General features: G+C 42.8%; 1 protein-coding gene across 1 annotated transcript in view; it reads right to left on the bottom strand.

Moving 5' to 3' along the window:
• Positions 1-547: 547 nt before the first annotated feature.
• Positions 548-17,066, bottom strand: part of tgfbr1b (transforming growth factor, beta receptor 1 b) — a 36,966-nt gene continuing 20,447 nt past the window's right edge. The window contains exons 2-9 of the mRNA XM_035531146.1: positions 12,572-12,817; positions 10,810-11,046; positions 7,821-8,051; positions 6,933-7,100; positions 5,273-5,429; positions 3,405-3,529; positions 3,010-3,140; positions 548-858 (exon numbers count right to left, since the gene is read on the bottom strand). Coding sequence (XP_035387039.1) covers positions 733-858; positions 3,010-3,140; positions 3,405-3,529; positions 5,273-5,429; positions 6,933-7,100; positions 7,821-8,051; positions 10,810-11,046; positions 12,572-12,817 — 1,421 coding nt within the window. The 3' untranslated portion in view covers positions 548-732. The remainder of the gene's footprint in view (positions 859-3,009; positions 3,141-3,404; positions 3,530-5,272; positions 5,430-6,932; positions 7,101-7,820; positions 8,052-10,809; positions 11,047-12,571; positions 12,818-17,066) is intronic.

Genomic DNA, 17,066 nt, shown 5'->3' with positions numbered 1-17,066 from the left:
ATCCCTCTAAGGCTAACCGAACAAATAAATTCTGATCAATAAATGACCAGTCAGGAGGGGAAACAAAAACAAAACAACCAACCATCTCACAGCAGTGAACCCAGCCTGACTGGCAAAAATTTAGATCCTAGTATGAGTATTTCACAATGCCACCCACAAAGAAGGACCTGCAATGAGTCCTCAGTCACTGTCAACTTCTGGTTCTTTTAATGAATATAAAACATCTCAACCAGTTCTGCATTAGGATCAACCCAGACAGCACAGCAGCCAGGCTAGTCCAAGGGTTGCACCAGAAAATGGGCATGGGTTACTGCAGCAGGGTCATCTGGGCGAGAGGCTGAGTAGGATGCCAGCTCCAGGGGAGTCCATTAATATCTTGGCCTCAGAAGCCCATAGTGAAGTTTGCCAGCTACCATATTCAGTCAAAGCCAATAAGGGTTTTATTCCTCTCTCATATATATATATATATATATATATATATATATATATATATATATATATATATATATATATATATATATATATATATATATATATAAAACCAAAAACCATACCAGCCATTTTCCAAACAAACTTTCATCCATAGTGCTTATATCCTGTCTCTCTCGAACTCAGAGGACGAGGAACTGTAATGCAACAACCATGGCTAATAATGACGATGACCATTACAATAAATGTGTAATCAAAAATGATAAAATGCTAAGGTGTGCGCCTCTTCATTAGGTCACAGGCCTACATTTTAATGCCCTCCTGTTGACTGAGCTGGGACAGGGTCTTCTTTATGCGCAGCGCTGTGAGGCGTGCCGCCCCATTGGCATACCAGCACTCTCTCATGATCTTAGCCATCACACGCAGCGCCTGGACATGCACAGAGACAAAGAAAAAAATAGCATCATCAAGGAGAAATGAGATGAAAAGAGCTGGCTATTCAATACATCCAAACCTGTCTTGTATTGTGCATATTTTTTATTGAGAAAATGTAAAGAAATGGATGAGGTAAGCATGACTTAGCCCTCCATGGGTGAAATGAATAGGCTGTAAAGCCAGAATTCTGTTCTGCTCCTTGCGTCCTTTCCTACTTACTCAGAGCAGAAAGACATCAGAGCTAAAATTCAATTATAAAATGTTGCTGATACCAAAATGTTATGTACGTGAGCCATATGCTTTTACTGTAAGTAGGAAATACACTAAAATCAATATACTCATTTTTCCCCCCCCCTTTCTCTCTGAGCACTTTGATCGTGTGGTGAAGACAGCTGCAAAGCCTACCGCAGATCTTGTCTGAGAGTTTATTAACCAAACTGCAGCTCTTTAGAAGGATGTCACCACACAGTATATCAGGGTTCTATTGTTAGATTCCTATATGACAGTCAAGTGGCGGGATTCTCATAAATTCAGCTTCCTCCTGTTCAGTCAATTTCAAATTTATTTCAAGATTAGGAGATATTTATGCATGTGCTTCAGAGCAGGTCTGCAGAGGTTTTGCCAAGTAATAACTTTTGCATTGTAAGGGCATCAAAAGAAGCAATTGGTGTGGCATAACCTGTTATGGCAGCATGGCAGTTTGGCTGCTCTTGTGGGATTAATTACCCACACCAGGGCTCACATCATGACTAATGTATAACATTATTTAACCCCCTACTTGAAATCAAAATGCCTTCCCAGTCAAAACATCAAGAAACTAGACAGATTAATTCCGCATTTGCCACTGTCATTTACTAGGTAAAACAAGCTGCATTCATTAAGTCAAACTGTGCGTGTGTGTATATGTGTACATAAAAACATCACTGAAATGCTTCAAAAAGCCTTCCAGTGGTAGTGTGCTAGCTGTGCAGGGGGCGTCGATGCGCAGCTATTCCTGAAGAATTAAAGCCAGTATTTCAGCAGGGGTAATGCAAGACTACACGTCAGAATGTTTAAGCCAGATGTGATGTCCACGTTTCAGGTGAGAGAGGAACATGCAGTCTCTCTAAAAGCTACTGCACCTTGCCTATGAAAGAAAATTCACTTGTTTTGGCCTCCTCCCTGATATGTAGCAACACCTGGCACAGACCCTCTGGTGAGGTCATTAAAAACCAGAGGTTTGCAACATTTGACCATTTTGAACAGCAGCCTGGAGAAGCCCTGGGTCTGCGGGTGCATCTTGGGTCCTCCTGCTGGCCTGGCAGGCGCATGTGAGGCGTCACGCAGAGACCTGCATGCATGCGCGGGTGGCTGAGTCTACAGCCTGAGCTGTAAACACTCGCAGAATGCCGATTTGCCATCTGCTTACACTACTCCAGCGAACTGGCCACGCGTTGCCGGTCTGCCAAGCTGAGTCACGCCCTGCAAGTGCTGCAGTCTATAGCACAGATCCTACAACCCGCTCCTCTCTTGCTCTTGCCTGGCATGAAAAGAGGAAGCCTAGTGAATGTGGCAGCACGCTTGGCTCTGCAAGCCTGCTTCTCGGGGAACAAAAAAAAGCAAACCAAAACAAAAAAAACTCAAAACACAAACAAATGGCAGTTATGTGGCTCGAGCTGTCCCAGATTAGATTAGGGAATTGCATTATAGCGCACTGGGCTTAATCTAATTGTGTCACTTTCCGCTTAATAAAAAGGAGACGGATGCAGGAGGACCGGCTGGCGGTGACGGATGGGTGACGGTAGGGAAGGAAATATGAGAGAGCCCATCGTATCAGTCTCTCTCCCACACCGGTCCCCTGGGGCGCACGTGGTTCGGCTCAAACTGAGGAGTGGTGTATCCAATGACGGTGCAGAATGCACAAGTACGAATTTCAATTGCACCCACAGAAGTTGGGGGACTTGATGGCAGACCATCCCTTTGAGATAGCTGCTCTGCCAACGAAATCAAGGTGGACTGGTTACATCTACAGGGAAAGTGACTTGTGCAACCAAACAAACACAGGGGGAACAAGTGAAGGAAACTTATCTAAAAACGATATCTGTGTTTGAAAAGAAAAGGAAGAATGAAAAACTCCTGGGAAGTATGTGTGGCTCAAACACGTACCTCACAGCTTTGCCATCTGTTGGGAATGTTAGGTCGAAGCTTCTGCTCACACACCACCTTCCTCATCTCCTCCACTGAAGGGTCCGACTGAACCAGATCATAGTAGGGCAGCTGGTAGTCTTCATGAATTCCTGAAGAAAGCACCGAAATCATGCTACACTACAGCCAACACAGGACATTCAGAGTTGACAACGTAAAACAATAGTTCTTACCCTGTGTTGTTCTAAAACCGAAGCCTGAAATTCTTAAAAAGACTGAAATCTCACTGAATAACAAGCTGTTTGAATTATATTGGTAACAGTAAATGAAACGGCACACAGAGGCAATAAAAATACCCTATTCCATTACCAAAGTAATGCAGAAAAAATAAAAAGCATTGATTTTAGCTGTGGTACCTCCAATAGAGCATCTGCTTGCAATTTCCCAGAAAACCAAGCCCATGGCATAGATATCTGCCCTCTTGAATGACTCAAAATGCTTCATATTTATTGAATCATCAAGTACCTCTGGAGCCATATACCTGTTGGGAGACAGTTTAAAGAATTTAATTAAAATTCAACTACACATTTACTGGCTCAAATCTACCCCTGTCATTTTAGCAAGCTCTACACAGAGCATCCAATTTAAAAAACAAAAAATATGCCCTTTGGTTACCTGAAGCTCATTCCAAAATAAAAAAATTAAAAAATACATTTTAAATTTCATTTGCTGCAAACTAGCCTGTAAACAACCACCACTTGCAACATAGCCAGTTCATGAAACAGAGAGATGAAGACCTTCTGAAACTTATCTAGCACTTGAGAGTAAGCCTGTTGTTCCAGCAGTAACAAGGGTAGGGGCTTAGGTATAAGAGATAACAGCTAGGCTTGCCTGGTGTTTCTCTGTAGTCTTTGACAGGAAGGAAGGGGTTAGCTCGGCTAATCTACCCCCATAATTCAGGGGAGGGAGAAGTCACAGCCTTGAGTCTGATTAATACGGAGAGACTCTGGTGCCTGGCGAGGCGGAACGCAGGGCCCTGAGCCCAGATAGTCTATGGCACTCCCATGATGCCTCATCCCGGCAGAGCTCACGAGTTGCTGCCAGACCACTATGCGCCCTTGCAGAGGCTAATCATGGCAAGTATCTCAATATGAATGGAGAATTGCCCTGCACTTCATACCATTTAATTCAATCGGCATCTGCACTTTTCCAACATAGTGAAGTGTGATCCAGTACTTCAGTTCTAACTGAATCAAGCATGTTTACAACAGATAACTTCACAGAGCAGTTTCACAATTCTGCCAACATGGTAAAGTGAGAGCCGTGAGACTTGGTCATCCACTTGGCACTCAGTAATGGTGTGGACTGGATGACCTCTAAGGGTCACTAGGTATGTCTCACTAGACTGAGACTTCAGGGCTGGGACTGTAAGCTAGGGTCAAATACTGAAGCAACTGAGAGTCATAACAGTGCCCTGTGTCCTGCATGATAGCCCCCTGACCTTGGTCCAGTCAGGTGTCCAGCAGTAGCCAAGGGATAGGTAACATACTATGAGTGACCCTGGCCTGCCGTCTTAGGGCTATGAGGAGAGTTTTTTTTAAATTACTTCCTCCCACATAACCTCTAGTGCAAGCATTTTCATTACTGAGGCAGGACAAGATCACATGCAAAATTCATAGCTCGATTTGCAATTATTTTTCTAACTTCCAGTACAAGGCCATGCTGAAAGAGTAAAGTCTTACCTTGGAAACAGTAAGAAATAACAAACCTCAGAGCTTCACATTGGAGGCCAGCGAGTCTGCGTGTGCGCGCATGTCTGTGTATGTGCATACTCCCACTGTGGCTGCCGCAGTGGGGAGATGGTGTATTTGTATGAGCTATGCGATTCCATGTGATGACTCATGCTCAGCTCTAGGCATATGCTGGCTGCTTTAACCTCACCCCTTCTGCCTGGAGCCAGACGTGCACTCGCACTCTACTTCATTCACTAACAACTGCTATGAAAGCAACCGGAAACCACTCAGAGCCGGTATGGCTTCATAGGGAGCTAAGAGATGTTGCTGATGTGCAGCCACACAGTCTACCGCAACCGTTACAAACTACAATGCAGGAAACAATCAAAAGCCATAATGATATCCTGAGACATGGGTAGGAGAGATTCCTATAGCTTGGTCACCACACGGATCATCCGATGACGATCATGAACGCAAGCAAAAAAGTCATCTTAAGGGAAATGAAGGGATTGTGACAGAGGTGCTGAAGTCCCTCAGGATGCTCGCATTACCTTTTGGTGCCCACTCGATGATTGGGGGCAATATCTATAGTGTCAGTTGCCGAGTCATGGCGGACGGCCAAGCCGAGGTCTGCGATGCAGCAAGTCCCATTCTTCTTCACCAAAATGTTCTTGGATTTCAAGTCCCTGTGAGCAATAGCTGGCTTGCCTGGAATCAGAGAGGATGGTGTGCGATTAGATTGAGAGTTTTAGCTGGACACTCTCCAGGAGAGAAGGCTTATTGATTTCATGGATATACTGGATTAAAAAGCGAGGGCTGCGGTCCAGGCAGCTGAAAAGGAAGAAGCCGTGAGCAGTGGAGAGGCAGCCCGAGGTGGCAGGCTGGCTGCGTGTTCTAGTGGTGCACTGCAGCTACTGGGCACACTGCAAACATTATAGAGATTTACTGCCCCTTCACCAACAGCAGACAAAAGAGGCAACCTGACGCATACCTCACTCACACGAGCGCACACACAGAAACTCAGCCAAGGAATGCTTCATAGTGTCGGTATGAGCTAAATAAATGGTTTCATTATTCCTGGCAGACTCGCTGACAGTCCTGGTCCAGCGCATAGTGTGTGTGAATGAGGCACAATCTGTAGTCACACCAGGGAAACAGGCAACAGAGTCTAACAGAAACAGTATGGTAATCTCCTTCACTTAAACACTGTTTTTATGTTTCTTAACCCACATACCCATGCAAATTGCACATTTGGCTGAGATGATGACAAAGACTGTTTAAAGGGAACAGGATTTAGTTTTCATTTCTTTCCCTTTTCTGGTAACAATGTATTTTTTTGTTTTTCCATTTTCTTACATGTTTTTATAAAACTGCAGGCTGCATGCAAATTATCTTTAAAAGGCTGATTGTTCTATAATAGTTTGATTTTATACAAGCATCAGGCATCAATTATTTGACTAATAAGGCAGATACACACAAAAAGAAACTTGTCTACCACTAATGTGCTAATGGCATGCTTACATATCAAAGCGCAACAAATGCTTCTCTAGCAAGGAAAAAAAAAGCCTGCACTACCACAGCCTGCCAAAGAGTCTGCTGGAGCCCTACAAATGTCTTAGATCCGTTTCCTAATACGTCCTATTGTTATAATGACATTGGAGTCACTAGTTGTGATATGAGCAATGATCACCATTGCATTAGTGCTAGAGGGACTGCACCGTCTTGCTGAAGACAAATGCACCACTCGGCCATCTTAAGACCAGCTTAATTAACGTGTGTCAGACACACAGGCGTCAACCTACAGGAAGGTAGATGGGACTGCATGAGAAGCACCATTACACAGCCTTTGGTCTCCCTCTCTGCTTTTAGAGCACAGGAAGCCTCCACTCCAGCCGTTCCAGATCTACCTTGCCCCAAGCAGCTCAAGGGACAGAAAAGGGCCCTCCTGCTCACCACAGACTCCACTGTCTATCTTGTTACTAAAACAGTGCAGTGAGCTTTTGACACATGGCCAACTGCTGGTCACCATGTGCTGCAAATCTCAATTTATTTCAGCACTGACTAAACTGAGTGTAAGGAAAGCTTGTTAAAAACAGAGGCTAGAAGTTTAAAATTACAGTACTGCTAAAACCATTCTTCCTGGTGTGCAGGCAGAAGACACAGCGGCTCCAGCTGAGAGAGGAAATGAGCAAGCAGGTGCTGACCCATTACCTTGTGTTCCTACGATCTCCATGTGCAGGTGAGCCAGGCCACTGGCAGTGGAAAGAGACAGCTTGATCATGCCCTCCACTGTGACCGTGTACCTGTTCAGGTAATCGAACAGAGAGCCGTGCTCATGGTAGTCAGACACTAACCACAGCTGAGTCCATGTTCCATTATCTGAGAGAGGAAGGAAGAGAGAGATCGATTAATGGACAGAGTAAATAATACCCCTGCTCACAAACATGGAACTCCAGATGGTTGGTGAGATCTCGGAGCAGCTGGGCTGACGCCTAGCGCTGCCCTGGCTTTATATAAACACACTTACTCCACACACAAACACACACGCACATGCACACTTTCATTCTTCTCTACACCCATACATAAACACAATAACTGGAAACTCTCTCAGAAAACATTGCTCTCTGGATTAGGCAAAACGTAGTTTTTCAAGGCCCCTAGCCCCAAGTCGATTATGGTTTTCAAGTAAAACGAATATTAAACCTGAAAAATGCATAGAGTCAAAAACTTTAACCAATGTTCTTTAGCTGAAGCTCAGGGAACAAATAAGATAAAGTAGTGCTGCAAACAAACTAAATTCATTCATTTGTGATTCTCTAAACAACCACAAAACACAGAGATTCTCTAGATGTGACCAGCACAGGAAGGCTTCAGCATTTTCCACCAAATTGAGTACAAGGCATGGTTAAAGAGACTTTCAGAGCAAGGCCTTGAAAATGTATAATTCAGTGCTTTGATGAGAGTGCAGCATATTGTGCTGCTTTTCAAAGTTCATGATTTTTGCCAAGATAGCCTCGTTACTAAAAGAATTTCGGTCTGGTCCAGAGAGCCTGGGCTCTCTGCTTCGTGGTGCCTCACTTTGGGGCACATAGTGCTGACCTTTGTTGTCGGCAGCAATGAAGCCAAGAATGTTCTCATGCCGGAGCATTACAGTCTGGTAGATCTCAGCCTCGCGGAACCAGGAGCGCTCCTCCCGCGAGGAGAAAATCTTAACGGCAACCTCCTCTCCTCTCCACTTGCCCCGCCACACCTCGCCAAAGCGCCCTTTCCCTATGCTTTCCTGCAGGATGATGGTCCTGGCTATGGTCCTTTGCACCAGCAAGGGAAGACCTGAGAGAGGAAGAGAGGAACATGGGCAGAGAGAGACATAGATGGTGTGTGAGAATTTATTTTTATATATAAGGAACCCCACCCTTACTTACCAAAGGCTTGAAACTAATCCCAGAACATGAACATTTACTCTGGAGTACAAATCAAAACAACAAAATTAAAAACGAAGAAACTGAAACCATGATAGAACGGATTATTAAACTAATACAATTGTGTGTGTGTCAGAGAGGTCTGTTTTCAGTGCTGCAGGACAATGAAAGGACTGGCTGGTGACAGGGGGCACGCTCCTGCTTTGCTGCCTATACCTCGCACGTGGTGACTAGGACATGACTGATAAAAGTTAAAAGAAAAGAAAGGAAAAACAAACAAACAAACAAACAAACAAACAAACACAAATACCACCACCACCACCACCACAACTCTGAAGAAGAGAAAGACTGGATTTTCTGCCACACCCCAGGTCCGTGGGGATGCATATTTCAGTGCTAGTGGGATGGTGCCAGAAATAGAAATGCAGGACATTAGGAGGCAAACGGAGCGTGTTGTCCGCATATGCAGAGCGGAACGGCAGAGAGGGAGAGCAGACAGGGTCAGCACGATGCAATCAAAGAGCAGCCAGCAGCTCCATGCTAGGGCAGCGCTCCCAGCCTAACGCCACAATACAGTCACTCAGTGTGGCAGCCGCTTACTGTTTCCGAGTTGGGTTTTTGGATGGACTAATAGGTGGACCTTAGAGCAGGTAGAGCCACTTACTCATTCCTGCAGCACATACAGCACATCCTGCAGCACTCTTCCTGTATGCATGTGTGGTTGGTTTCTCTGCTTATGCTTTTACATACAAGGGGCCTTTTCAAGAGTACTTCATTCTCCAACTGTACTTTGGGGGGGGGGGTAAATAAATAAAAAATTGGCCTCCCTTACTGCTTGACCACAGAACGAACCATCTCTGTCTCCTGTACAATAACCAAGTGCTACCTGATAACCAGTTCTCCCAGTGAGCCCAGGACACAGACATGTTGAATTTAATCTTTCACCAACTGAATCAGTGATCTTAGAATACTAAAAAAAAACAAAAAACAAAAAAAAAAACCACTAAATATGGCAACACAGGAACTGACATGAAGATTCACATTAATCCACACCAGTGAGTGTGGTCTGGTGTACTTCATTTGTGGGTCAGCAGATACTGGTCAACATTGCTTTTTATTAGGTGTTAGGAATTAACGTTTTATGCAGGGCATGGAACTGAGGGGAAGTGGAAACATTTTTAATCCATTATTTTCCCATGAGGCTTCTAAGCAGGACAATATAGGTAAATGACATTGGAATACAGGAGTCTTGGAGGAAAAGATGGAGTAAAAAGAAACAAGAAATGGGAGGGGTGAGTGAATGAATCATACAGGCACATACCCATGGCTCTGGTCAAACAGGAGAGCAGCACAGAGCAAGGCCAGCCTGAGCACAGTATAATGCCTGCCGTGACTGAGCTTACAAGTCGTCTCTCAGAGGAGTGGGTGGGTGCACTGCAGGCTAGGCCATGCTGACTGGTCATCTAAGAAAGTAATATTCTTTGGAGGTCTGTGGAGAAAACTTATGCTCTGGATACCAGAGACTGTGGAGAATGTGCTGAAAACACTGGAAAGATTTTTTTTTATCATCCAATTAAAAACTTATTGAAGCAAAAAAAAAAAAAAAGTCTTAATTAACCCTCCCACTGAACAGTGTTGTGGAAAAGAGCACAGAGTCTCACAGTAAGTCTAAGCAGACAAAACCCCTTAGTAAACCAGTGACACAAGCAACCTGTAAAAATAGATTCACAAATGGAGGGAGAGAGTGAGCTCCCTGTGTAAATCAAGCTGTGGACTTGGTGAAGAGGAGAGCTTGCTGTAGGGTAATGGCTCATTGGGAGAGATTACTTGTGCCTCATGCTGGTTCTCACGGGTCTGGTGTCAGGGATAGACGTAAAGTGGTGGTGTACAAGCTCTACACTGCCACTCCAGTCTGAGGAGACAGCACCAGCACAAACATGCCAAGAGGAAAACCTTTTCTGCTCCTTGCCTGGAAACAGTTGCCTCAGATACACAGTGATCAGTGTAAGTAAAACTCAGAATATATAACTACATATTGTCCTGGGGGCCCATCTTTACTTCTCCACTGAACTGCATCTTACTGATGTTACACTGTATGTCTGTGAAGCAACATTGCTATGCATGCTTACCTGAGCATAGTTCCAAGACAATAACAAAAAGGTCATCTTTTTTTCAGTCAAGAACTATACTTAGTACACACACACACACACACACAGTGATATGTGTGTGTATATTGTTTTGCTTTGACTGACTGGATGTTCCATAAGGTTTTTGTGTGTGTGTGTGTGTGTGTGTGTGTGTGTGTGTGTGTGTGTGTGTGTGTGTGTGTGTGTGTGTGTGTGTGTGAGAGAGAGAGAGAGAGAGAGAGAGAGAGAGAGAGAGAGAGAGAGAGTGTGAGAGAGTGTGAGTGAGAAAGAGAGAGAAATATGTAAACAAAAAAGAAGGGCATACAAATATGTAGAGATTCAAACAAAGAGGCTAGGCTGGTACACAATAACAAAGCAAAGGCATGCAGGTATTTAGGCATCTCAGCACAATTACAGGAAGAGATAATCATCCAATGAAAGGGTGGAGAACCATCAGTCTCTGTGTCTTCAGTGCTATGCCTGTGGGAAGAAGGCTTTCAAAAATCTCCTGAAGGTATGAAACTGAAACTATGCAAAACCCACCAGAGCCTGATCCAGAGGTGGTCATGTCATAGATGAGGTCTTTGAGTGTGGTTCCCACGGTGATGAAGGGGTGGTCCATGGAGGGATCCTCCTCATTAGGCACACGGTGGTGGATAACCGAGCGGCTGTGGCAGATGTAGAAGACGGTGACCAGCACAAAGCAGAGCACGCACACAGGCCCCGCGATGACGGCCGCCAGGGCCACGGGCCCCAGGGAGGGGGTCTTTGTTGTTGGCACTGGGAGGGAGAGGGAGAGAGACAACTATCAAGTAACTAGACCAGTAGTCATTGCTAGCTTCCTAGCAGGATTTCTCGGTGCCTGGCCTTCAGGCAGTTGATGAGTCGTGACTAACTGTTTTCATGTGACTTCCTTCCAACCAAGTCACCTTGTGTACAGTTAGGACTGCAATTATTTATAACAACAACGAGCTCTTGAAGGCAGCTGTCTAGACTCCAAGGCGGCAGGTCCTAATAAGCAGCAGTACGTGTCTGTTTAACCATCAGTGGTCAATGGGACTTCCAGAGCAACGGCTTCTATGACAAAGTGAAAAGCAGGAGAGGAGGCTGACCCTGCCTGCCGAAGAGCTACCTTCATAAAGCAACAGCAAAACACACACACACACACACACACACACACACACACACACACACACACAAAAAGCCAAAAAAACACCACACAACACTCATGGCTGCAATGAAGTGATTGCCTAGAACACGTGTGGAAGCCATCTGTTCTGAACACCTTCCCTGGTTCCTCCTACACAGATGTGCCCAAGCACACATACGTCTTCATTCTTCCTTTCACGGACATACAAAATGTGCCTATTAAAAAATAATAATAATAATAATAATAATAATAATAATAATAAATACATTTAAAGAAAATTACTGGCACTGATGCTGCTGTGACGATAACGACACAAGAGATGGTGGAGAAAAAAAATAAAAATCACTTTCTTCAACAGCCCATTCTCACCCTGCTCCAAGGGCCAGGTTTAATTGCTTGTTACTGAGTATGTTGCAATGGAAGATTTCTGCCTGGGGTTTTAGCAGTGTGAAACTGCTGAGGGGATTGATGGAGGCATTTAAGAACAGAATGGAGCACACAAACCTTTTTTTGCTGACCAAATGACCCAGGTAATAACTTAATAACAGTTCCTGCAAAAATGCACAGCATGTTGCCATAGAGTTAAAGGCAGAGATGGTGCATGGGTGCATGTGCGCTCGCACACATGTTGGGTGTGGGCACTCAGTTCAGCTAAATGTTACACGTGACACAAATGCATATTTTTATTAACAGCTTCAAACACCAGCAGGTCAATTAGAGCTACTATGCAGACTATGGTTTAAAGAGGCAGAAGTACTGATCAGGGCACTGATCAACAAGAGTTTAGTCCTCTAAACTATTAATAGATTAAGGTGAACCGATTTACAGGTAGCTCCATTTCTACATACTTAGACATCTAGAACTTTATAATTTTTTATACACACACACACTACCTAAAATACATATGGGTAGACCAAGCTAGGAGCTCACACACCCACACACACCATATAAAAGACTATGTTGTCCAAATTCAATGCAACAGCAGACAGTATATTTGTGCTAGTTGTTTGAATAACAAGAAAGCAGATGAGCTGCCTCTGGCCCCTATGAGAACCAGTAGAGATGAAGAAGAGCTCATTGCAGCGTATGCCGTGGGGCTTGCATCACGTCCCTGCACGATCACATGCATGCAAGCACACTCACACGCATGCTCACCTGGGAATATATTTGGGTCTGGGTTCTTGTTGCACCAGTCGGTGTTGCAGCACATGGGGTAGATGCCCGTGTCGTCCTTGGTGGAGGGCGCACAGACAAAGGGGCGGTCACGCGGGATCAGCTCCGTTTCGCTGATGCACAAGCTCTGCTGCGTGGTCGTACTCGCCGACTTGGTGACGGATGCGTAGCACAAGCCGTCTGTGGAACATGTGGAGTTTGGGCAGCGTTGACAGTAGCATTGTAAGGCTGCAAGGGAAACCAGGCAAACAAGAGAGCCATATTAGCTTCTGGGTTTTAAAGAAAACATATATTTTTAGAAATGCAAAAACAAATGTCAATAAAAATTGTAAATTACTTATAAAAAAGTACCCATGATGTTTTTTCACATGACCTTTTTATATTTCATGTGCATATCAAGATATGTGGGAAACAACTGCCTGTGAATGGAAGAACCGTTAAATGTTACTTTCATGAAGCTGCAGTAGCAGTGCCAAGTGATTGCTGATCAATAGGCACCTGCCGGTATATATGGTAATACGGTATATCACAATATTAAAGATGTACAGCAATTCAAAAATACCTAAATACCATTATTGCACTTAAAAAGATGTTTATTTTGCCAAATACACAAAGCAGCCCTGCTTTAACATCTGCTCACACACATGGCTATGAGGCACTCCGATCACGTGTCAATGTCCTTGCTGCTGTGAAAGAAATGTAGAGAGAGAGATGCCAGAGCATAGTGGAAGGTGGCGTGACTCCAGAACTTTTCCCTCCACCCAAAATGCTTAAATCAGAAGTATGGAAATATTTCAGCTGCATATAAAACGAATGACAGGTGACCAATATACATGATGTGAAACAGCAGAGTTAGCCAACACAAGCAACTCTGTGATAACAAATCATCATGCTGTTCAAATGGGATTGCAAGCTTACCTTAAGTGTGCTAAATTGCTTTGATTGATTAACAGTCTATTTTTTTCCTAACAATAACATGATGTGCAAAACAAAGTTCTGGCTAGGTGGAATGAGAGGTCTGCAACCTAACCCAAAACCAAAAGACGGTGACTGACAGGTATTGGGTTGGGCTCAGGTTTGTGATCTAATGACTGAAATATTATGTAGCTAGCTAGTAGATGCATGTTTATTCTAAGGATCATTCGGACATGCATGTATTTTCTCTCTCCTGCATGCACTCAATTATTAGTAACATTATACTCTATAGCTAGCTAGCTAGGTGTGTTAAAATCTCCATCCATTTCAGCAAAGGAGCAATATGTAGTTTAGCATCACGTCATGCTAACCTCCAGTCAGTTAACTATAGAGGAAACACTGCTGAATAGTGAATGGTTTACCATGTAGTGATGACATTGTAAACAGCAATAAAAGGCAAGCTAATTATCATTATAATTAGTTTTTGTATCGGCACATGACTACTGTCTACAAAAGTTGTAGACAGTACAGTGATTATATGAATGTCAAAACACAAAACTGTTTGGTTTACTTCCATGAAAAATAGAAACCAGGTAAAACCAATTTGCCATTTGCTACTTTCCCCAACCTTAACAGTGCACACAAGGGTCCTCAAAATTTGTGTGGAAGCAGTATATTTTTCCAAACCCAGAGCAGTTTATTACATCCTCAATATACAAAAGGTGATTTCTAGATACTGTATTACTTCCACCACTGAAGGGCAGGAGAATAATAAGAAAAAGCCAAAAGTAACATTTTTGAAGTATATTGTGCATTTTCTTGATTAATTAGCAAGTGACAAGATGCTATGAATAAAGTCCCAGAATCACGTACCTTCATAGCAGTAAGGTCTGTTACAACAGATGAACATGTTTACTTAAAAGCAGGACATTGAACCTAACTAGAGTCCTAGTTTATGCCATAATGCTTGAGTTGTCACTGTAGCGACAGGAGAGGTTTGCCTAGCAGGGTGCTCAGGCATGATTCGGGAGGTCATGCAGTCATGCCGCTAGGGCTGCAGTGATGGATTATTTTAGTAATCACTGTAATCACTAAAATCAATAAGTCACGTCACTTTTGGCTGCTTCTTCATTTTCTCCTGGGTTCTTCTATGGCGAAAGGATGAGGAAATATAATACAACCTCAGTAACACTGCTTTGGTATGCTTCCACATTTTTGTTGGCAAGCTTAGTATTTAGCTACTGAATATGTTTCTGCTTGCTGAATGTTTTGCACATATTTTGCAGAAATTACAATGGAGCATAGGAATATTCTGGATATAGATTATGCTAAAATGAATTTTAATAACAGAGTTACCTGAGATTCTCAAGGAATCGTTTCAGTCATTGTCAATAACTTCCTTAAGTAATTGTTCTTAATATTTATTCTGTTTTCAACAAACCAACAAGATAGCTATGTAACCTAATCAAGTAAAACACTTATGAAAAAGTAATATTTGGAAAAGATATTCCACTTTTCAGTCAAAAATTATTTATTTACAAACTAATGGATTTAAAAAGGAAGCAAGGTTATCCCCTTTGTATGGGAAAGCATAGTTAAATATCTTACTAAAAGGTGGCCTGCTATCTAACAGAGGTTAACCATTTAAGTTTTCACATTTACTTTTAGAAGAACTGATGTAACTGAACAGTACTAGTCAGTCATTAATAACACATTTCTATTACTGTCCAATGAAGAAATTAATAAAAATGCCTACCTCCCAACAACCACAAGATGCCTGATCACCAAAAACAGCCGTCCATCTGTACAGGGTCACCTTGCCTTACAGGCAAGATCATGTGTGAGGTTAGCTGGCAAAAGACTAGAATTTCGAGGAGGTAGGAGGCAACTGCAGAGAGGTTCATCACTGCTACAATATTTTTGTGGCAAAACAACTCTTAAAAGTATTGATGCTGCACCCCACTCAAACATACCATTTAGTGGTCACAGCAGGTGCCAAAGCATAATTGTTGATTTTTTAAAAAGTCTGCCAAAAAAATAATTATTTTTTTCATTCAAAACAAAGCTGTTCATAGATGCTTCACAGGCGTGTTTAAGTAAATATCCAGGAAACACTCAGTGTGGATAAAAAAGGGACTATTTTCCACTTCTGAAAACAACTTGAAAAACAAGTACTTAAGTTTCAGACATGCACCTGGTGAACTCATTCTCATGTGGAAAAAAAGAGATGCCACACGTCTGCATCAACCTTGGCAACCACAGTGGCACGAGGATACTGTTCAGACACTGTACAGACAGGTTAGCCAAAACACAAGCACTGCTGCTCCCCATCTGTCTGGAGCTGCTCAGACAATGCACTCAATTATCTATCTGCTACACATCCCTTAAATGAAAGATGTTTAACAGTATAGATTAGTATACTGTTGATGTGTATACTAGAGAGAGTATAAAAAGAGATAGGACACTTCAGTCATATGAATATCTTTATGCTATAAATCATTTCAGGGGGGAAAGGCAGTAACAATATTTAATATGAAATGGGCTCCACTTGAGACAGTCTTGCATAGACAGAGGACACCAGTACACCTGTTTGAGTGCTTCGGGTTTTTTGACAAGGTCACTATAATGGAAATAAATGAAAGACCACCCTTATAAAGCAAAAGGACAGTAGGAAAACAATGTAAAACACCAAAAGAGAGACAGACAAATGAGCGACAGAGAGAGAGAGGCATGAGAAAGAAGTTTTTTTCCCATAAATAAATAAATAAATAAATAAATATATAAATAAATACATACATAAAATAAAAGGAGCACGGAAGCATGCAAGGCCAGTGAAAAGAATTCAGGAGGGATGGGCTACATGCACACTCAAAATGCCAGCATGGCATATTTGAAGGTCTAGACAGGCTTCCAAATACATGTAAAAAGGATTCTACTTCCCCTAAAGCAGATCACAAGGAGGACCTTTTTTCTCATAAGGACTCAAGATCCACCAAGAAAATGAGGAAGAGAGCTGGTTGGATTACAGGGCTGATGTGTCAGAAAACACAGTCTGTCGAAATATGCAGTTAAACACTTCCAAAGAAGCAAATCTAAACTGATTTCTTTGCAATTGGTTGGGTAAAATGACTAATGCAGGTCATGGTCTATTGTCTATTGTAAAGTTTCATTTATCAATTGCCTAACCTTGATTTCCAGGCAACCACATCACATTGCCTCAGTGGAGCAACAAGGTGCTTTAAATAATGCCAGAGGAGGTAAGAACACATTTTAAGTAACTGTGACAATGCACAGAAACAGGTTGTAGAGTGCATTTCAGGATAAAAATGAAAATATGTAAGCATCACCAAAAGACAATGGGTGGGATTTTTTTTTTTACTGTTTGTACTAGCGATTCCCCCAGTAAAATGCTCAAGTAATAAAAGGAAAGCAACAATGCTGAAAATCCAGTAAAATTGGTTGCAATGCAGGGTTCCGTTTATGATCAAGGAGAAATTGGTGAGTGTTCAGTAAGACAGGAGAGCATGACTGAATTAAAGACTCAAGGACCTATTGTCAAATG

Source organism: Electrophorus electricus, chromosome 10 (genome assembly GCF_013358815.1).
Source record: "Electrophorus electricus isolate fEleEle1 chromosome 10, fEleEle1.pri, whole genome shotgun sequence".
NCBI lineage: Eukaryota > Metazoa > Chordata > Actinopteri > Gymnotiformes > Gymnotidae > Electrophorus > Electrophorus electricus.
The sequence above is the reverse complement of the archived record's forward strand: the minus strand, read 5'-3'. Positions and strand labels throughout refer to the sequence as shown.